The sequence below is a fragment of the Equus asinus genome, chromosome 9 (genome assembly GCF_041296235.1).
Source record: "Equus asinus isolate D_3611 breed Donkey chromosome 9, EquAss-T2T_v2, whole genome shotgun sequence".
NCBI classification, from domain to species: Eukaryota; Metazoa; Chordata; class Mammalia; order Perissodactyla; family Equidae; genus Equus; species Equus asinus.
The window spans coordinates 62,185,385-62,208,387 of record NC_091798.1 but is presented as its reverse complement, the minus strand read 5'-3'; the positions used below and the strand labels follow the sequence as shown (position 1 = coordinate 62,208,387).

General features: G+C 37.4%; 1 protein-coding gene across 3 annotated transcripts in view; it reads left to right on the top strand.

The window, feature by feature from the left end:
* Nucleotides 1–22,618, top strand: part of DCP2 (decapping mRNA 2) — a 46,521-nt gene extending 23,903 nt beyond the window's left edge. The window contains exons 5-12 of one of the 3 annotated variants that reach the window (XM_070517581.1): nt 4,614–4,766; nt 4,882–4,994; nt 5,093–5,200; nt 7,846–7,981; nt 10,795–10,905; nt 12,876–12,927; nt 13,676–13,776; nt 15,086–15,505. In XM_070517581.1, the coding sequence (XP_070373682.1) occupies nt 4,614–4,766; nt 4,882–4,994; nt 5,093–5,200; nt 7,846–7,981; nt 10,795–10,905; nt 12,876–12,927; nt 13,676–13,776; nt 15,086–15,130 (819 nt within the window). In that variant the 3' untranslated portion in view covers nt 15,131–15,505. Of the gene's footprint in view, nt 1–4,613; nt 4,767–4,881; nt 4,995–5,092; nt 5,201–7,845; nt 7,982–10,794; nt 10,906–12,875; nt 12,928–13,675; nt 13,777–15,085 lie in introns of all 3 variants that reach the window. The other 2 variants (XM_014842897.3, XM_070517582.1) reach the window with 2 other exon arrangements.
* The last annotated feature ends 385 nt before the right edge of the window (nt 22,619–23,003 follow it).

Genomic DNA, 23,003 nt, shown 5'->3' with positions numbered 1-23,003 from the left:
ACTCTCATGTTCATAGTAGCATTATTTACGACAGCCAAGATATGGAGACAAACGAAGTGTCCATTGACGGATGACTGGATAAAGAAGTTGTGATTTATATATATATTTACACACACAATTTACACAATATATATTTACACATATGTATATCTGCGCACTCTATATATACTTATACACACAGTGAAATATTATTCAATGAGGAAATCTTGCCATTTGCGAAAACATGGATGGACCTAGAGGGAATTATGGTAAGTGAAATAAGTTAAACAGGGCAAGACAAATACTGTATGATTTTGCTTTCATGTGGAATCTGAAAAAAAAAAAAAACCAACCTAACTCATAGTAAAAGAGATCAGATTTGTGGTTACCAGGGGCGGGGGGGGGCGGGCAGAAATTGGAGGAAAGTAGTCAAAAGGTACAAATTTCCAGTTATAAGATAAATACGTACTAGAGATATGTACAACATGATAACTAATTGACATTGCTGTATGATATATATGAAAGTTGTTAACAGTAGAACTTTTGAGTTCTCATCACAAGGAGAAGAATTTGTTTTTCTTGCATCTATATAGGGTGGTGGATGCTAACTAAACTTACTGTGGTAATCATTTTACAATATATGTAAGTGAAACCATTATTCTGTATACCTTAACCTTATATAGTGATGATATATGTCAATGATATCTCAGTAAAACTGGAGAAAGATTTTATGGTCATTTTGCAATATATACAAATATTGAATCATTGTGTTGTACACCTGAAGCTAATATAATGTTGTATGTTGATTATATCTAAATTTAAAAAAACTTTAGGGGCTGACCCCGTGGCCGAGTGGTTAAGTTCGCGCTCTGCTGCAGGCGGCCCAATGTTTCGTTGGTTTGAATCCTGGGCACGGACATGGCACTGCTCATCAAACCACGCTGAGGCAGCGTCCCACATACCACAACTAGAAGGACCCACAACGAAGAATATACAACTATGCACCCGGGGGGCTTTGGGGAGAAAAAGGAAAAAATAAAATCTTTAAAAAAAAAAACAAAAAGCTTTAGCAATTCTGCTGGAAATGTAATGGTATATCATTGTGCTTTTTTTTGGGGGGGGGGAAGATTAGCCCTGAACTAACACCTGCTGCCAATCCTCCTCTTTTTGCTCAGGAAGGCTGGCCCTGAGCTAACGTCCATGCCCATCTTCCTCTACTTTATACGTGGGACGCCTACCACAGCATGACTTGCCAGGTGGTGCCATGTCTGCACCTGGGATCCGAACTGGAGAACCCCAGGCCGCTGAAGTGGAACGTCTGCACTTAACCGCTGTGCCACTGGGCCAGCCCCTCATTGTGTTTTAATTTGTATTCTCCTGAAGTTTATAGTGATGTTGAGCACATTATCATATTCTTATTGGCCGTTTGAATGTCCTCTTTTATTAAGTATCCACTTATGTTACCCATTTTTTTATAGTTGAGTTACTTACTGATATATAGGACTTTTTAACATATTCTACATTTGAGTGTATTGTGACTGTCTTCTGGTTTATGTCTTTGCTTTTGACTCTCTTAATGGAGCCTTTGATGAAGAGAAACAATTTCATACATCACTGATGTATAAACTTAGGTAAACCAGCCTTTCCCTTTTTTTTGAGAAAGATTAGCCCTGAGCTAACATCTGCCACCACTCCTCCTCTTTTTGCTGAGGAACACTGGCCTTGAGCTAACATCTCTGCCCATCTTCCTCTATTTTATATGTGAGATGCCACCACAGCGTGGCTTGATAAGTGGTGTGTAGGTCTGCTTCTGGGATCTGAACTTGCGAACCCCAGGCTGCCAAACCGGAGCGTGCGAACCCAACCGCTATGCCACTGGGCTGGCCCCAAAACCAGTCTTAATTGTTACAGTTATAAATCCAGTATCCATCAAAATTGAATTATAATTGAAAACAGTTTTAAGCTCTGTCTCATGCAGTAGAGTTTCAAAGAAGGGAAAACCAGAGCATTTGGACCTTTGCTTTAATGGGAACACTCAGATAGCATACATGAGTTATGAAGCGAATCTACGTGATTGATGGTTTAATTATATTGTCTTATGAATACAAATGTTAAAATTTGGGGAAGTGGGAAACCAAGACACTTCTGTCACTGAGCCTTCAGAATTTTATTTTGAACAAGGTATATAGTTTTGATATGGTTGAATGTGAGTGATCACCTCTACAATAGACAGTTTCTATATATACCCTATGTAACACCAAATGTAGATATAAAGAAACACAGGACAAGAAAACTAACTTTCTTTTGATATCACATATGTACATCTGTACACAGTCTGTCATTTCCAGAAGTGGGAAATACAAATAATCTTTCTCCTTTTCTATATACTGTAGAACAATTTTCGAGTGAGTATATTAACCCAGTTCTTAAAATTAGGAACAAAAGGTTTAGCATAGTTAGGAGTATACAGAAATGGTGACAGAAATGAGTTAGATGTTATGGAGGAGCTTAAATTGGAAGACTACACATGCCTGAGAGAAGTGCAGATGTCCCCTTATTGAGGAAGGTAGAAAGATGTACATGAACTGACAAAAGAAGCAGGGAAGAGACAAAAGGAATGGGTAGAAAATAGCTCCTCCGTACTCATACCTTGCAAGAGATTCGTGCCCCTGCATGTGTTTTGATGTCTTCTGTCCCACTGATTGGTTAGGAGATGCTGAAACTAGAGGGAAGGAGAGGAACTCCAGCATAAAAGATCTGCGGTGGTTTCTGCAGCTGCTGTGAATCCAAAGCCTTTTTGATTTTGAGGGTGAAAAGGGGAAGGACTTTGTCAGAGTAATACAAATGTTATTTGAAGGAGAACTTTAAGGCTAGAAGAGACCAGTGGTTTTTATTTTAAACAGAAGCCCAGTATATTAATCTGGGCAACCAGAGCATGGCTTCTCTGGTTGAAGGAAAGGGTAAGAGTTAGATGTAACATTAATTCCTGAGATTTATATTCTCTCAGTTCCTCCTCCCCCAGTCCTTGAGGCACTACTGAGGGAAGACAGTTTTAAAAGCATTAATCTAGTTCACTAGTGTCCAGTTCTTTAGTGTTGACGATTACAACCCCTCTCCCAACACACACACCTGCACACAAATGTGGTTGTGGCTGTACTTTTGGAATCTGTCCATTTAATGTTAGTATTCAAGCAATTCAATTTTCATGTTTGAAAAGTAGTTTTATTCATATAAGACATTTTTTAGTTTGTAGTTTTCTGTACATATAGATTCATGGATACTGTGAATAAAATCCATATGTGGTCGGTCCCCAGTGATATAATTCCCACAGATTGGGATGTATTCTATATGGGATATATTCTAATCTGATGTATTGTAACATCTTAAGAGTTCGGGGCGGGTGATGCTGGCCCTGTGGCCGAGTGGTTAAGTTGGCAGCTCTGCTTCGGTGGCCCAGTGTTTCACTGGTTTGGATCCTGGGCGCAGACATAGCACCGCTCGTCAGGCCACGTTGAGGCGGCGTCCCACATGCCACAGCTAGAAGGACCCACAACTGAAAATACACAACTATGTACTGGAGGGATTTGGGGAGAAGAAGCAAAAAGAAAAAAAAAGAGTTCTGGGCCCAACAAACAATTCTCAGACACCAGTTGAGTGTCCTACAATTCATCTCAATTCTGACATTCTCTACCCACAGGGAGTTACCAGATTCCACAGGTTAAGGGCTCAGTTCTACCAGACTGTCCTCAACTTCAGATGCCAGTTGCAAGTCCATGTTGTCACTTGTGTATCTGACTGAGTGGCTGTAGATTGGAGGTTCCATTGACTCCCTCCTTGGGTTTGATTCATTTGCTGGGTGGCTCACAGAACTCAGAGAAACATTTTACTTACTAGATCACTGGTTTATCATAGGAGGATATAATTCAGGAACAGGCAGATGGAAGAGATGCATAGGGCAGGGTATGGGGAAAGGGCAGGGAGTTTACATGCTGTTCCTAGCACACCACTTTCCCCAAATCTCACATGTTCACCAACCTGGAAGCTCTCTGAACCCCATTCTTTTAATGGAGGCCTCGTTACGTAAGCATGATTGACTAAGTCATTGGTCGCTTGGTGATTGAGCTCAATCTCCAACCTCTCTCCGCTCCCTGGAGGAGGGGGTGAGGTGGAGTGGAGGTGAGACTGAAAGTTCCAACCCTTTAATCACATGCTTGGTTCTGGCAATCAGCCCACATTCGGTGGGGCTCAAAAGTCACCTCATTAACATAACAGACACCTTTGTTGCTTTCATCATTTAGGAAATTCCAAGGGTTTTAGGAGCTCTGTACCAGAAAGGGGGACAAAGACCAAATAAATATATACTTCTTATTGTAAATAACAGTATCACACATCTCCCTTCATTGAATAGGTGAAGAAACAGGCTCAGATATATAAACAAGTTTTTCCATAGTCAAACAGTTAAGTAGAGGCAGAGCTAGAACTAGGCTCTGGAATATTCTGACTTCCTGCCTAGTGTTTGCATACCATTAATTGCCTGGATATTTCTGAATTTTTGCCTTTGAAATAAACAGATTTTAATGAACTGGAGGATCTAACAGTAAAAATGGAAAATCATTCAGATTTGTTGTTTTCAGGTCTTTGAAGAAACTGGTTTTGATATCAAAGATTATATTTGTAAGGATGATTACATTGAACTTCGAATCAATGACCAGCTTGCTCGTTTGTACATCATTCCAGGAATTCCAAAAGACACAAAATTTAACCCAAAGACCAGAAGAGAAATTCGGGTATGTAATTGAAAGTATTTTCAGTATAGTATTTCAATTGAATGAAGTAGGAAATTGCTTTTAGAAACTCCTTGATAATAATTAACTCAATGAATTATTTTCTTCTTGTGTTTAGAACATTGAGTGGTTCTCCATTGAGAAATTGCCCTGTCATAGAAATGATATGACCCCAAAATCCAAACTTGGTTTGGCACCTAACAAATTTTTTATGGCCATTCCCTTTATCAGGTATGTTCATGTTTCTTGAATACAAAACTAACCTTCATAATTCTGATAGTCAGCTTCTTAATACAGCCAAGTTTTAAAAGTAAATAATATTTCCGTAGACCATTACGGGACTGGCTTTCTCGAAGATTTGGAGATTCCTCAGACAGTGACAATGGATTTTCCTCAGCTGGTAGCACACCAGCTAAACCCACTGTGGAAAAATTGAGGTAAAGAAATACATTCATAGGATTCTGACTTTCTGATAGTTTTTAAATACAGTAGCATTTTACTTCTAAAGTTTTTAGAGGTGTTGGATTCCTTTTTATAGGTACTGTTTTGTTACTGCTCTCACAGATGAAAAAAAATTTTTTTAAGGGTTTTTGATGAGATGAAAAAGGTTAATTGGAGCTGGAAAAGAGCTTCAGGCACATTTAAAAATAGTATACACAAGAGGGTACCAACTTTTTAGATGGATAGATAGAACATGAGGAAAAGAAGAAAAACTTCTGTCTTTGTGAGTGTGTTTATATTGTTACTTCTGTTTTCATATTCTCCTTTAGAGATAATTGAGTTTCTGAAGATGATTGAATGGGGGTATATTGAGGTCTGTTTTTGTGTAGAGGAGATGAGGGATGGTGATGCTTAATTTGTTCACAAAGAACTGTGAAGACTTGGGCTTTCTTGATTTCTTTCCCTGGCATAGACTGTGTATTATAAAGAGTGACTAGTACATGCACATGAACCACAAAGCACATTTCCTTGGTTGGAACTTAATTGTATCCAAATCACAGTGCTGGAGTAGGCTGAGTGAGTAATTTTGTTAAATAAGCATATTTATTTGTAATCAGCTTGCTAGAACTTTGCCTGTGTTAGCTTCAGAGAGTTGCTTTTTGCATTTTCTCTAATTTAGATGTTCTGTTTTTATCCTAGAGCTTCAGAAATTAAACAATAGAAGTAAACCACATCTACAGTCAATATTTTTTAACTACGTAGGGAATATCCTATTTTAGTTGAGTTTTATGAGGATGAGAGCTTGGACTAAATGCCTTGAGAGTCATTTCTGCTTTTCAGAATCTATGATTATAATCACCAAATTATATACTACTAGACGTAAGTGAAACAGTATAGAAAAAGTAACGTAGACCAGAATGCAGCTCAGATTAAAAAGAAACAAAGACACTACTAAAAAGTTACTATGAAATAGTGACAGTGTTTGAAAAAAAAATTGTATGATCACGTTTGGGAGAATCTATCCACCGTAGTGTGTGACATGATTCCCATATCTTTTAGTCCTAGTGTTTGTGGTCCTGGAGGATGGAATATAAGAGATAATAAAGAAACTTCTCTAACCAAATTTCGTGTTTCTCAGGGAGGGTAGTGTGTGTTTTTAACATACAGATTGATGTCTGTGATGACGTGTTGGAGAAAATGTCTGAATTTTGTCTAAAGAGTAGATAGCCTGCAATTCTATTGTAATTTTTAAATGGGAAAAGGGAAGAACTTCTAAGTGGTACTATAGAATAGGATTTCTTATCTTTGTTACAGACTACTGCGTGAGTACAGCCTTTTACAAGTGAATTGTTTTGCATGAGAATTTGAGACTGGATCTTTAATTTGCTCATCCATTGTCTTGGGCCCTTTAATTCTTTGTTCTAGACTATAGATTAATTTTTCAGATTCTTTTCCAGCATGGATGGGGTCTGTAACTGACCTGTGCAGGATCAGATTCTGTACTATAACATCCTAGTAAGAACGTGAGTTGTCTGTCCTATTAAGAAGGAAAATCTACTTACATTTTTAAAGATTTTTAAAAATTTCTTCTCCCCAAAGCCCCACTAGTAGACAGTTGTATATTCTAGTTGTAAGGTCCTTCTGGTTGTGCTGTGTAGGATGCCGCCTCACTGTGGCCTGATGAGTGGCCATGTCTGCACCCAGGATCGGACCCGGGAAAACTGGGCTGCTGAAGTGGAGTGTTCAAACTTAACCACTCGGCCATGGGGCCAGCCCCCTCTACTAATAAACATTTGTTTATTTCAACTAGATTTAGAAAAAATTATTTTCTTCAGATTTTTTGACATATAGTCAGGGGCTGGCCTTGTGGCATACTGGTAAGTTTGTGCACTCCCTCTTGGTGGCCCAGGGTTCACAGGTTTGGGTCCCAGGCACAGACCTATGCACTGCTCATCAAGTCATGCTGTGGTGGCATCCCATGTGCAAACTGGAGGAAGACTGGCACAGATGTTAGCTCAAGGCCAATCTTCCTCACCCTCCAAAAAAGAAAAGAAAAAGAAAAAAAGTGTAATCACTTATAGAGAGGAATGGTATGGATAGTTTAGAAAAGTTTTGGATTAAAAATAACAGATTATTAATTTATTCAAGAAATACTGAATGCCAGACACTCTTCTGGGTGCTGGGGATAAAGCAGTAGACAAAGCAGACAAGAATCCCTGCCCTCATGGAACTACATTCTAGTGTGTGGAGATAGATAATAAAGAAGAAAGTAAGGGGCCAGCCCCGAGGCCGAGTGGTTAAGTTCACGCACTCTGCTTTGGCGGCCCAGGGTTTCACCATTTTGGATCCTGGGTGTGGACATGGCACCACTCATCAGGCCATGCTGAGGTGGCGTCCCACATGGCACAACCAGAGGGATCTTCAACTAGAATATACAACCACGTATCGGGGGCGCTTTGGGGGAGAAGTAGAAGGAAAAAAAAAAAGATTGGCAACATATGTTAGCTCAGGTGCTAACCTTTAAAAAAAAAAAAGAAGAAAGTAAAATTTGTAGTCTGTAGCATAAACTGTCAAGATGGTAGAAGAACTGTAGGTGAGTTCATTTTCTGATATGATTTTTATTTTTTAAATCTTGATGTAGTCGAACCAAATTCCGCCATAGTCAGCAGTTATTTCCTGAAGGATCTCCTGGTGACCAATGGGTAAAGCACAGGCAACCACTGCAGCAAAAGCCATATAATAATCATTCTGAAACATCTGACCTTTTAAAAGCGAAGGTGAGTGATATACACCAAAAGATTTTCATAACTTTAGATCGTTTGACTTTGAAATGTATCTGAATTGGGGAATCGCAAATTAACAGTTGTGGAGCTCTGAATTGTCGATCCAAGGCTCCTCTCTTCCTGACTGATTTGAAGCAGGGCTGAGACTCCTTAACCGTTAAAGCTTCAGTGTAAATCCAGTGTAGCAAGTAATAGGAATTAACATCTGACTTTGGTGTGTGTACCACCAGTGAAATGGTCATTACTGTTTTGTATTCTAGTGTATGATTACACCACAATTTATTTATCCATTTTACTGTTAATGGGCATTTTGGTCTTTTCCAGTTTGGGGCTTTTACAAACGATACTGCTATAAATATTTCTGTCCATACCTTTGGATGAACACGTACAGTTCTTTTGGATATATATAACTAACAGTAGAATTGTTGGGTTACTGGATACGCCTGTGTTCTTGAGTATTTACTGTGAACAATATTCTCATGTAATTTATATCCCTAGCAAAATATATGAGAGTTCCAGTTGTCCACATTCTTACTAACCCTTGATATTATCTGTCTTTACTATTTGAGCCGTCCGTTTGGGTGCCACTCTTCCTTTTTTTTTTTTGAGAAAGATTAGCCCTGAGGTAACTGCTGCCAGTCCTCCTCTTTTTATTGAGGAGGACTGGCCCTGAGCTAACATCCATGCCCATCTTCCTCCACTTTATGTGTGGGACGCTTACCATAGCATGGCATGCCAAGCGGTGCCATGTCTGCACCCAGGATACAAACTGGTAAACCCCAGGCCGCTGAAGCGGAACATGTGCACTTAACTGCTGCGCCATCGGGGTGGCCCCAATTATTTTTAAAAAAATATACTGGGTTCATCAAAATTAATTGTGCATCAGAGAACTTATCACAAAAGTGAAAAAGACAACCCACAGAGTGGGAGAATATATTTGCAAATCACATATCTGATAATGTATTAATATTCAGAATATATGAAGAGCTCCAACAACTCAACAACAACAAAAAACCCCAACTAAAACATGGACAAATGACTGAATAGACATTTCTCCAAAGAAGATATACAAATGGCCAATAAGCACATGAAAAGATGCTCAACATCATTAGTCATTAGAGAAATGCAAGTCAGACCCACAATGAGATACTACTTCATACTCATTAGGGTGGCTATAGTAAAAAAATGGAAAATAGCAAGTGTTGACAAGGATGTGAGAAATTGGAACCCCTGTGCATTGCTGGTGGGAACGTAAAATGGTGCAGCTGCTGTGGAAAACAGTTTGGTGGTTCCTCAGAAACTTAAAAATAGAATTACCATATGCCCCAGCAATTCCACTCTTAGGTATATACCCCAAAAGAATTGAAAGCAGGGCCTCAAACAGATAACTTGTATACCAATGTTCATAATAGCCTTATTCATAAAGCCAAAAGGTGGAAACAGCTCACATGTCTGTTAACAGATGAATGGGTAAATCAAATATACATGCAATGGACTATTATTCAACCTTAAAATGGAATGAACTTGTGATACATGCATGCCACAGCATGGATAAACCTTAAACACATGCTAAGTGCAATAAGCCCACACAAAATTTGTATGACTCTGCTTATATGAAGTACCAAGAATAGACAAATTCGTGGAGACAAATTAACTTGAGGTTATCGGCTGAGGGACAAAGGGGAATATGGAGTTACTTAATGGGTACAAAGTTTCTGTTTGAGATGATCAAAAAGTTGTGGAGATAGATACGGGTGGTGGTTGCACAACATTGTCTATACTTACTACCACTGAATTGTACACTTAAAAGTGGTTGAAGTGGTAAATTTTATGTGTATTGTACCACAATAAAAAGTAAATACCAAGAAGAGTAGAATGAAATTGAATTAAAAATGTGTGGGAACATGAGTTTCTGGAAGTCCTATTTCCCTACCATTCTTTATTTAAGTTAGCTTGTTGTTTTCCAGCTATTTTAGGAACTCCTTAATTTTTTTGTAGGCAGAATATAAATAAATACATGTATTTTTATATTTTTAAAATAATAGTAAAAGTTGTTTTATTTATGCTGCTTAGTCAGTCGTCTTAACATAGCTGCCCTTTCAAGATCTTTAAAGACAAATTAATGCTTAAAAGTATTGTGTTTTAAGTTAAACTTAGAATTTTTTTACAGGAAAATTAAGTCATGTTAAATCAGTATAATAGCAAGATGTCTAATACTCTCTTTTCAGGTTTTAGGTCTAAATTTACAGGTAATGGCCCAAATTTTAAAAACACTAATCATCTTAGTTACTTGGTGTAAAAGAGATTATTAATTTAGAAGTGCTTATTTCTTTACTGATAGTCTTAAGCAGATTTTAGGGTAACAGCTGGTCACATCTGCTGCATAGTTCCCGTCTAAGAACTAAGGCCAGTGTGCTGCTTCAGCATTCCCTCACAGAGAGATTTGCTTTGACATTTACATTAGGTTTTTAAACTTGTTGCTCTCCCCTCTCCCTTTCTTTTTAAACACATGCATTGTAGACAAAATCTGTGAGCAGAAATGGGATAAGGCAAGAGGTGTGGAAAGATTCCTAGAGACCATTGTATTTGTTAGTTCATACTGTTAGAGGAATCTGGCTTTGTGAAGCACCATCTTCTGTAAGAAAATATATTGGTGTGGTGTGGTTCTTCGTTGTTTTAGGAAGGTTTTTGAGGGGCTTTGCTAAACTCTGATTCAACCAGCTAAACATATGCATAGGCCTATATTCTTTTGTCCTATTACATTATTCTATAGGTTTACATTTTATTTCTTTTTATTGGAAAAACAGAATCAAAGTCTGAGGGGAAATGGCAGAAAACAGTATCAAGACTCACCTAATCAAAAGAAAAGAGCAAATGGGGTCCACAGCCAGCCAGCCAAGCAGCAGAATCCCTTAATGGTAAGAGTTACAGCTCTCATGCTAAGAAGGCAGTTCATGGTTTTTAAGAGTGGGGTAAGGGCGTTGTCAAAGCACATTGAGTTGATATATTGACAGGATTTTTATGGAGTGAAATTGTGCACTATTTGCTCACTAAAAATCTCTTTGGCTACTCTCAATTACAGATTTACAACATTGATTTAATTGCATGTGTAATCTTTGCTTTTTTATGTGGGTATTTAAGTTTATTTTAATTATTAAAACAGTGTAGTCAGCCTTGCTTTCTAGAGCGAGTCCTTGGCTGTTGTTCTGTTTATATTTTTCTAAATAGAATGTGTATTATTTAGTGAAGTTAAAAGTTTGGAAGAACAGTGAAGTGTGTTTTTTTTCCCCTTTCAGTTGATAGAATTTAGAAAATAAACTAACAGCCGGTGCCATAGTTATTAGACTAGGCCTAAAAATAAATAACTGAGCATTTTGAGGCATTTACTTCATTCTTTTAGTCTGCGCTTTAGAAATTAATTCATAACTAATGGTCTCCTTGTTTATCTTTTCTGTAAGTCCTGATACTCGTATGTTGAATTTTCTCATTGTAGCTTCACAAATCTATTTTTTTTCTTTAACAGTGGGTGGTAAAAGTAATTTCAAGTTTTTAGTAAAAATATTTTACCTGAATTCCCTAGGTGGTGTTTACTTAATTTGGGGTGTATGGTTCTACTAGCAAACACATGGTAAAGATCAGTTTACTGTTAGACTACTTGTCCTTGACTATTACTATACTTTTTCTTGTCAGATTGGTAAAGATGAAAAGATGTCCAACTATGTATTATTGAGTGTATTGGTACCACTGAAAAATTACTAAGTGGTAGAACTTTCTAGAGAGTAGTTTGGTTATCTTGAAAGCCTGTGAAAAAGTTCTGACTTTGTTTCCCTACAAGAGAAATTTTAAAAATACTCACCCAATTACTCTTTTTAATAATGACAACATGGCAATAATCTAAGTGTCAAATAAGATAATATTACATGCAGTATTGTAGATCTATGCAGTAGACTTCCATATAGTCATTACAAATGATGGTATAGGGGCTGGCCCTGTGGCATAGAGGTTAGGTTTGGCACTCTCTGCTTTGGTGGCCCAGGTTTTCTGCTTTGGTGGTCTGGGTTCGCAGGTTTGGATCCTGGTTGCAGACCTACACCACTCAGCAGCCATGCTGTGGTGGTGACCCACGTATGAAGTGGAGGAAGATTGGCACAGATGTTAGCTCAGGGCTAATCTTCCTCAGCAAAAAACCCCACGAGAAACAAAAGATAGTATAGATTTGTATTTATTGTAAAAGGAATATGTTCACAGTATATTACATTTAAAAAATAGGTTATAGGGACTGGCCTGGGGGTGTAGTGGTTAAGTTCACACGCTCTTCTTCAGCAGCTAGGGGTTTGCTGGTTCGTATCCTGGGCGTGGACCTACACACCACTCATCAAGCCATGCTGTGGTGGCGTCCCACATAGAAGAACTACTAGAAGGACTTACAACTAGGATATACAACTTACGGGAAGAAAAAAAAAGGAAGATTGGGAACAGATAGCTCAGGGCCAATTTTCAAATAAAAAAGGTTCATAGAATAGTAATAGATATCGACTAATTCCATTTAATGTTACGTAATTATGTAAAAATACATTTGCACATAACTTTGTGGAAGAAAAGCTGGAAAGATACAGTGGAATGCTGATAGTAATTATATCTGGGTTGAGAAATGTAATGAATAATTCCCTTTATTTGGTGTTTCTATATTGTACATGTAATCAAGAACTAAAAAAAGTTCTAGGTTTAAAAAAAATCTAAAATGCCACTGTGAGAATGGGGATGGTGATTATATTCCTGGTTTAATTTTCTTCCTGAGAGATTTGATAATATATCTCCTCATTTATAATAAGTGAAATAACTGGAGGTGGTATGTTGTGTGTTTTTGTGTGTGTGTTTTTTTTAATAGAAATGTGAAAAAAAACTTCATCCACGAAAACTTCAGGATAATTTTGAAACAGGCAAGTCATTTCTTTTTAAATTCTTTGCCTGGTGGGATTTGGTTTGGTTTGGCCTAACCTTGATTTTAGTGTATGTGTGATGAACTGTGATGGATAAGCAGAAAGAGTTGCATGTGTTTTGTAGAGAGAGTTCATATATGTGATCAAGTGCTCCAAATATGAAACTGGCTAAAGTGAATTTATTTAAATAATCAAGATGAATTTATTTGCTCTTTCAGTGTGCTATTTCTTTTGTGTATGGCAAGCCTTGGTGCTGTGCATGAATATTGTAAATAAATACATATCACTTAAGGGTTGGTGGGGAGTAGAAAGAACCAAGTATTGTAAAGGTGAGGAGACCTCGCCCTCACCTGTATGTCGGGAGCACTAACTTCAGAAGAGGAACGTTGCCCCCCTTTTGGAGGTAATGATCAACTTTTTAGGGTGGTACTAAGGACAATTTTTATTAAAATGACATTTGGAACTTCTCCATCCTTACTTATGAAGACTAGGTGTGTGATCTGATTTAGAAAGTAATGCTGATTAATGTAGAAAGCTGTTTGGTAATACTGATTTAATAGATGTCATTTAAGAGTACAGTAGACCATTTTTTCTTAGGTGTTATTTTTTATTTATTTATTTTTTTTTTGAGGAAGATTAGCCCTGAGCTAACTGCTGCCAATCCTCCTCTTTTTGCTGAGGAAGACTGGCCCTGAGCTAACATCCGTGCCCATCTTCCTCCACTTTATATGTGGGACGCCTACCACAGCATGGCTTGCCAAGTGGTGCCATATCTGGATCCGGGCCACCAAACCCTGGGCCGCCGAAGTGGAACGTGTGCACTTAACCGCTGTGCCACCAGGCCGGCCTGTAGGTGTTATTTTGAATTGTATGAAATTCCCTGTGCAGTAGATATGCGTTTCTTCACCATGTAAATTTAAGGCTTTCATATAGAAAAGTCTAAGAAATGAAAAGCATTATAATCATATTTTCTTGCAATGCTGTCTATGATTTAAGCAAGATAAAAGCTATTTTATTTTATTTTTGAGGAAGACTGGCCCTGAGCTAACATCCATGCCCATCTTCCTCTACTTTATATGTGGGACACCTACCACAGCATGGGATGTCAAGTGGCGCCATGTCTGCACCAGGGATCCGAGCTGGCGAACCCCAGGCCACCGAAGCGGAGCCTGTGCACTTAACTGCTGTGCCACCGAGCTGGCCCTGATAAAAGCTATTTTAAAAGAGATGCTTTAACCCTATTTTGGGAAGTTCAGGTTAACTGTCAAGAAGGAGGAACTATCATTAGTTTATTACAGATAAGCTATGGTGGGTAGAAGTCCTCTGAATAGGATTTTTCTGGCCACCTTGGGTGGTGGGGACATGATAGGCTGATAGTTTAATTAACGTAAGTTCAGAAATCAATTATTTCAAAAAATCTTTATAAAGCCCTATGTTCAAGAACATTAAAGAAGGCACACTATAGCTCTGTATACCCAGCTTAGTTGGGCATAATATGGATATATAAAATTTTGAGTTTTCTTGAGAGGAAGTATAGATCCTTGTCCTGGGAAACCTCATTTCAGACTTTCTTTCTGCCTCAGCCTCTCTCTGTCTATTCCAAACCTACTTTCTTGGTAAGGTCCCTGCTCTACTTTTTTTGGTAAAAAAAAGGTCTGATAAGATGGAGTTTAGTCATGCTGTGATTTTGAAAATTTGTGTTTTTCTTTAGATTGATGTATTCCCTTAAGGTTGGTAAATTCCAGCTTTATTTTTCTAGAATTGGAATCTTTATAGATCTTAATTGTGGTTGGGATCTCTACAATGCTTACATTTGGATCTCTGTCAAGAAGCTCCCATTTTGTTGGCATAAAATACAAATATAGGAGGTAATCAAAGGTGTACCCATTTTTGAAAGCAAGTGAATATTAAGGATCTTAAAATAAAGACTGAGTTTAAGGTTTTGAATGTTTGTGTGGAAATGAGTAATCATAGATTAGAAATTCGGTTGAGCACCAGTTTAGGGAAAGGAAAATATCTTGGTGGTTCTACTTAGGTTAGATTTAGAGTGTGGGGAGAAGGATTTATACTGTACATAAATTCCTTGTAACGAAGGGTGAAGGGCAGTATTTAGTTTCTTACTAAGTTACTGAGCTTATTTATTTTGTTTTTTAAACAGATGCTGTGTATGACTTACCTTGCTCCAGTGAGGACCAGTTTCTAGAGCATGCTGAAGGACAGTCTATGGCATGTAATGGACATTGCAAGTTCCCCTTTTCATCCAGAACCTTTTTGAGCTTCAAGTTTGACCATAATGCTATAATGAAAATCTTGGACCTTTGATAGCAGCATATGTGTTGTGGAAGTCCCAAGATCAGGGACCTGTTGCATTTGAGTGGGTGTCTCTTTGAGCCTTACCTTTCTCAGGTGTTTTAAAGAAATGCAGGGAGGTAATGATGTTTCTGAAGAGATTGTTCTCTGTGCAGAAGAGAGAGTAAGAAGAAACATGAGTTTGCACTGTAAATGCAGTTATAACCTTTTATACAAACGAACCTTTTCAGTGTTTGGCTAATGAATTTAAGTTGCTTTTTACAGGGGCATTCTTTTCTGTGTGATTGTGGTTTTTGTTTTATATTCTGTTTAAGAAAATAGCATTTGAGTCATCATCAAGTAGCCAAGTTAATGGCAATGCTCCGTCTACCCATTACAGTGATTGCAATAATAGTTTTCCTTATATTGAAAATTTTAAAAGAAGCTTAAAACACACAATTATTAAATGAATACAAGAGCTGAAATGTCACAAAAGTCAAGATTGCAGGTCATCTGCTTTGGTGGCATTTTGCACATTTCTCTGCTTTTAATCACTTAGGTTCTCTAATCCTCCTCTGCTTGGAGTTTTGTTGAAAGGTTTTATTTAGAGCCAATACCCGCTATATAATGTTCATGTTCAAAATGAACTCTTAGCACTTCATTAAAGGACAAAGTCCTCAGCCTGGAGAGGGACTGAGTTGGTTGGGTGGGGAGTTGATGCTCTAATTTTGCGTTGTGCTGCATGCAGTCGGTGAACCTTTGAGACTGCTGGAGAGAGGGTAGCAGAGAGCATGGAGGCGGGGACCCAGCAACTGCTTTGGTCATGTCTTCACCAGCCTGCCACCAACCCTTTAGTATTGTACAATGATTTTGTTCTTGTGAAAATTTATTCTATATTACGGTTGTGTAAATATGTATGGAATACTGACATTATTAGGTTTTACATTGCATCTCAGTGTTGATCTCTGGAAACTGATGTTATATTAGCTTCCAATTTGCAGTAGTAGCAGAGACTGACACGCTTTTATTAACATGCTAAAGCCCCTGGATGATGGAGCGAGAATGAAAGAGGTATGCAATTTACCCAAGTACAAATAAAACATTTGACTGGGGAGGATAAGAACATGAAAGTAACGTACATAACTCACTCCCAGGAATGTGTTTTGCTCCTTTAGGAATCTTAAGTCCAAATAAGGACAGCAGTGTCCGTTTTAAGAAGGATTTCAGCTATAATTGAGGACAATCACCGGGACTTTCAGGGGGATTTAGTGTTTGGGCTGCTTCTGACCTCATTGAAGGTATTTCTTTGTTGGGGCGGGGAGGTGAGCACATGCATGCATGTGCATCTGTCGTGTGGGTTTTAAAAATCTTTCTTTTACATGTGGTATCCACAAAATGTATCTCTGCTTGTAAATTTTATTGTAGAAATCTTTATTCTGTATACGTAGCCTATTTAATAGGGATTCTGTTTAACCCAGTTGGACTTTCAAAAGAAGTGCTATGTAAGGAATTCACTTGCTATTACTTTGCTTTAACTTTTAAATGGCTTGATTTTAAAGGAAAAATTCTATTTATTAGTGAAAGTGTCACCCTCTTTGTGCTAAGCACGAGAATTCACAACTATAGCAGTGCGTTTAGAATTAGAATTCACAACTATAGCAGTGCGTTTAGAATTAGGTTATTCACAATCCTGCATCTTTTAATGTGACAAATTTGTCAATCTTTCTGTGACTTTTTTTAAAATGCATTATATGGTTGCGTTTGGAAGCTCTTACTGTTCTTTCCAGAAATGCAGTTGCTTTGCTTGGGTCTCCTTGAGCCATATTTATAGTTGGTCCTAGCATTCTAGATTTCTGCTAAATTGTTAAGGGAGTGAAAACTTAGTTTGCCTGGCAGGTAAATCATTTTCACTCATTGACTGTCATCTGGAAGCCATTTAATTTTTAGAGATTTTGTATGTGTTTTTTTCTTTTTGAATGAGTACTTTGGTCAGTCCTTCTGGTGCTTAGAGTTGGAGTTTTCAGCTCTCATTACTAAAGCAAAAGAGATTGGAGTTCGTTACCAGAAGTAGGTCCTGTAATGGTGTTGAGCCTTTTCAAGAACCAACAGATTATTTCTTTTCGATTGCAGTAGTTTAACTATGGTTAAATGTTATTGCTGTTGTGCTGCTTCATTTAATGCACTGTGGAACAGGAAGGGGATTGTTGGGATGGGGTTTTGGTAACTTGAGGCTTTTAGCTGTCTTGACAGTTTGAGATAAAAAAGAAAGTTAAAAGATGTAAGTTAAAGTTGATGTGTGTGATGTGACTTAACTATGCAGAAAATGTCTGAGTTGGATGTACCTGTTTTATGCACATCTGCTATACGTATTCCCTCGAACCTGTCTATTAGTTTCTCAGTGTTCAGGTTCCCTTGAGAAAGGCCATGCTTAGCACAGAACTGGATTTCTCCTTTGAGAAATTTTAGCATGGTTTGAAGAAATCAAGTGATAAAGGTGTGTGCTGAATATGCAATAATTTACTTCTGTGTGCTGCATTTTAAGAAGCTAGCTGAGAAGAGTAGTTGAGTTAGCTTTGTTATGTTTTACGTCTTCGAGAGAGAAATAAGTCTTTGAATCTATTTTTTAAATGTTCTTATGTTCCAACCTTATATGTTCCAAGGTTCGGTGCACTGTGAATCTTTTATTTTTTAAAATTTTGTAGGTGCTTTTATGTATAACTAATGATTTGTAAGATGTTAAGTGAATTGTTTGTGTACTTAACCATTATAATCCAAAAGATAGGGTGTGGTTTACATGCTTTCAAAAGTTTTTGTTAAGAAATAGTAAATGACTGGTTTTAGGATTTCAAACAGTGATGCTCTCCTGAGACATGAGTATTTGGAGAAGTCTGAGAGCCTAATAGAACTCTTCTAGCATGGGTGAAATTTGATTTGAAGATGTTTGAAAATTAAGTTGGATTTTCATATTAATATATAAAGGCAAGTCTCCTACGCTGTCAAAGGAATTGTCACTGCTTGCTGCTTTCAGCTTTGGATATCCTTATTTTTCTATTAAATATCAATTAGTAAGTACAGATAATGAAGATGTATAGCAAAATTTAGCAAAAATAATTTTATGCTATAAGATTGAGTTGGTACTTTGTCTTTTAAGGCTTTAGTAGTTTATGTGTAATATCAATTAAAAACTCAAATCTAAGTGAATACCATCCTTCCACAGGGGTTAAATGCTGTAAAACTCAACATATTGTGACGGTCTTTAGAAAAGTTCAGGTCTGAGTGCATATGTGCATTAAAAACATTTCATTACCTATTCCCTCACATAGCTTTTTTTTTCTTTTGTCTCCGACAGTAAACTTGAACAGTAAGGAGCAAAGTGAATAAAACAAACTAGACTTTTTGCTAAGTTATTTTTCTGTTATGATAACATCTCTTGGTTTTTATCTTTATTTTGTTTTGATTGACATCTATTCTGTGTATTCTCTCAGGCAATATTTTCTTTGCATTTTTAATCATAGTTTTAAGGTCAGATTCATTAACATTTTTCTGATCGAAGAACAATAAGTCTTACCTAGTAATTTTAACATGGATTATTTTCTAGCCTGGGAAGGGGGCTCATATATATTGTTGTAACTTTAGGTTAATGATAAGTAAGACAAACTCTTGTTTTGTCTGAAGGTATCAATATCCTTTACCTTTAAGACCTCTCTCCAGGTAAACAGGTGTTAGTAAAACAGCAGTTTTGTTAAACCTTATTCCTGATAGCTTGGTAAAATCTAGCTAGAGTTCCTCATTTTGTATTCTGTTCTAAGACTTTAAAGTGCATTTGTGTAGTTGCCAAAAATTCTAAAAATGAGATATGATGGGCTTTCTTAGCATCTTTTTCTTCTAGAATTGAGTTGCTCTTGAAGTTTGTACTTCTGTGTCACAAAGATGGTGGATTGCAAATAGGCAGTAAAGGTTCTGTCTGCTTTCAAAGTAGAGTTCTGGATTGCAGTTTCCAAAAATATTATAGGTTGTTGTTATAGAACAAAACTGCCTTGAAGGGGGAAGATAACTATAGTTGCTGAGAAGAGAGTGCATGAGGAAGAAATTTTAGAAGATAAATCATTTCTTGAGTGCTGTATGATATACTAGGGAGAAATGTGATCATTGCATAGCCCAAGCAGAGTCTAATATATGTGGCCATTACCAAGCATTTTCTAGCTCTGGATAAAGTTAATTTTTTCTAAATACGGTTGCCATCAATCCAGTAAATCTAAAGTAATTTTTCTCACTTGAAAGACCAGTGTTTGGGAGTCTGGTCCTTCTCCTGTGCTGATGCTTTATAACTCCAGCCACACTGAGGTGCACTTTCTTCTGGAAACATAAACCAGAACACATGCAGCCATAGTCAGGTGTTTTGTCATTCACTTCATGTGGTAGCTGTATATTTGTCCTGAATGGTGGTCCATTCCTTTCAATCTAGTTTTCTTGTGACAAACAGTTTACTATTGAAATAGTAGTTTATAGCTTGGGAAAAGAGTAAAGCTACCCCTCTTGCACGGGAGTGGACTTGAAGGGCTGATTTCCACCAGCTTAGTTGCTCAGACTTTAACATAAAGTACAAAGAAGTGTAAATCAAAAACTATGATAAAGTTTGGAAGTCTTGTCTTGAGAAATGTTCATAATTGAATCTTTAATCTGGGTCTCCAGGTTAATGAAATCACCAGTTAAGAGATTCCATTTATCTTGTGTCTTCTGTGGTTAGTGGAGGCGATAGTCTAGCTATGGTACCAGCTCGAAAGCACAATCTAAAAGGAACTAACCCTAACAAGATGCTTGCATTAGCTGCGTAGTGTCGGTCAAGGGTGCTCTGGGGAAAGGAATTGAATTCAGAAATTAGCTGCCTTTGTTTGTAACTTTGTCTCACATGGACTCTCCTCTTAAAGTAGACTTTAGTCCTTTCGTCCAGTGGAAGAAAAAGACCCTGAACATACATTTGCTGCTTTTTGGTGGGAGGGTTCTTGCGGGTGGTTGCGTGTTGTTTTGGCTTCTGTCTTTCGAGTGTCATTTGAAGACCTATTGTTCCTTTATTCTTTTTCTTGCTGTGACTACCCAGGAAGAGGCCATTGAGGCCCACCCCCTTCTGTGGAATAGTTTTTTTCTCTTTATTGTGCTGCATCCTATGCTGATTCTCCTGCTGTGGGAATTTGTAAGTGGTGATCATATCTTGCCTTCCAGAGATGATTTCACTTTGACCCTCGGGCCACAAGCCGATTGGAGGGTTGTGGAGACCTGTGCTGTTTTGAGTCTCTCAATGCATGTAGCTGTCAAATTGGTTTGGGAACAAAGAAAATTTCTGTGTGGTTCTAGGGCGAGATGGGCAGTGTTCTGCTGATTCTCAGTCTTTGAGAGGTCTTACTTAACATTCTTAGGTTGTGGACTTCTTGAGGTAGAAAATAACATTTTAATTTAATCTACTTTTAATTCATTGAATCTGAGGTTCTAAAACAATCTATAGCTACAAACTATGGTGTGAAACATTTTGGGCACAAATCTACATTGTTAGTCATTTCTCAAACTTTAAGAAATTAGCTAGTTCTTTGTAAAATGATGGCTTATCATGCTTTGTGATATTTAAGAATAGACTATGGATGGCAGCAAATGAGAGCAAAGTAAAGGTTCTCAACTGAATGAAATTTAGGAAAGTAATGACTGTTCCTCAGCAGTTTGGTTGGTTAGATGTGTTAATACTTTTGGAATGAATGCGTAGCAGTGGACTTGCACTCTTCATGGACTACACATAGGATATGCACTGATAGAAGAGCACAAAAGACCTGTCTGCCAGAGTTTGTGCGTTTCACTACTGTCCGAGGGGCACTGCTGCCTCTTCTGTTCATTCTAGGTTTGTGTTTGCATCTTGCACAAGTATCTTTTAATTTCAAATGCGAGTATCCAGAGAGCTGAGTCTTTAATTTTACTTTTTTGCTCATATTTCACTTGCAAGTTAGGACAGAAGACAGCTAACCTGACTTCCATTTTATAAATAATACGGACTTTTTCTTCAGGAACAAATAGGGAAGGAAAATAACACCGTGAACTATTTTGCATATATATATATTTGTGTATGTATGCACATACTATATATATACACACACATTTTCTTGTAATTGTTTTTGAAGTTTGCTTATTAGCTTAATACCTTATAAAAATCATCTTTGTTGACTCATACAATTCATTTTAAATTTTAAGTTTTAATGAAAATTTAAAACAATCTTACTTCAGAATAAAATGATTAATCAAATAGAATTATAGTTCATATATTAGCTAACTTAAGTGAAATCCTTTTATGTCAGATTGTCTTTCTTCTAACCAAAATGAGGGCATACAGTTTAGTTTGGATGGGAAAGAGAATAAGAACTGATATCTTTTTATACCCTGCCTATTTCCAAAACAAGATTTGAAGTGTCTTTTATGCTGTGGAGACTAGGTGATGTTCATGGAAGATATGTAGTCTTAAAACAACTTTCTTGGGAGTAGGTTTTAGTCTGAAAAAGGTGAAGATATTTATGCTGAGTCATGTTAAATTTTATTATTTGGGACCTACAAACGCTGATAGAAAAAATGGATGAAATGGTTTCACTAAATATATGATATTTGAGAAAACTGGACTTGAGTAAATGCTAACTAAATAGATTTGTTAACAGTAATCATCTTTGTCTTAGGTGAAATGATTTAATTTTTAATTTTTGCTTTAATTCTAGCAGCATTTTATTTCCCTTCTAGGGCATTTTAATGTTTAGAGAAAGACTGTATAAGTAAATTATCCGAGTGATTCTGTCTATCTAGTAACGAAGTTCTTGGTGCTTGTTTTGGTTGCTAACCATTTAGGGAGAGCAGAAAAGGAACCCCAAAATACCTGTTGGGTTCACCTTGTAGTGATGAGAATTGATACCTTTAGAGTGGATTTATTACATTCTGGCTGAACAGTAGCTTTGTGTCTTTCCCTCAGGGTTAATGAAAGGATAAGGACTGATTTTCACTTATACTGGGTGTGACTATCATAAATAAAGGATTTCCAATGACTCTTGTTTAGGAATTGGGAATTTAAATGTTTGCAGGATTACTGCACTTCCAAAGTGGACTAGAAATGCCAGCTGTACTCTCCACTGAGAAAATGAACAAAGTCCTAACAGTTACTACTCTCTTTTTGATGTAAATGACACCAGTTTAGAACTTAAAAACCTTTTATCTTACAAAATACGATTTGAATGATAGGAGGTTTCCTTTGTATTTCAAAACATTTTTACAATTGATCATTAAAATATTGGCTTTCTATAAAAATATCGTGTTTAAATTTAGACTGTTTGTAGTGCAATATCAATAAATTTTGCTGCTTGGGCAGTTTTAATTACTACCTTAACCTGGTTTCTGCTACTGTTGTTATTGTAGGTTCCAAGTTGCTCATATTTTGGTTGCATCTCTTTGGACCAATAAAAAAATGACAAGTATGGGGGCCAGCCCAGTGGCACAGCGGTTAAGTTCGCACGTTCTGCTTCTGCGGCCTGGGGTTTGCTGGTTCGGATCCCAGGTGCAGACCTACACACCTCTTCTCAAGCCATGCTATGGCTGGCATTCCACATATAAAGTAGAGGAAGATGGGCATGGATGTTAGCTCAGGGCCAGTCTTCCTTAGCAAAAAGAGGAAGATTGGCGGCAGATGTTAGCTCATGGTGAATCTTCCTCAAAAAAAAAAAAGGTATGAGATAAGGTATGTTTATATGATAGGAAGAAATAGTAACAGGTAG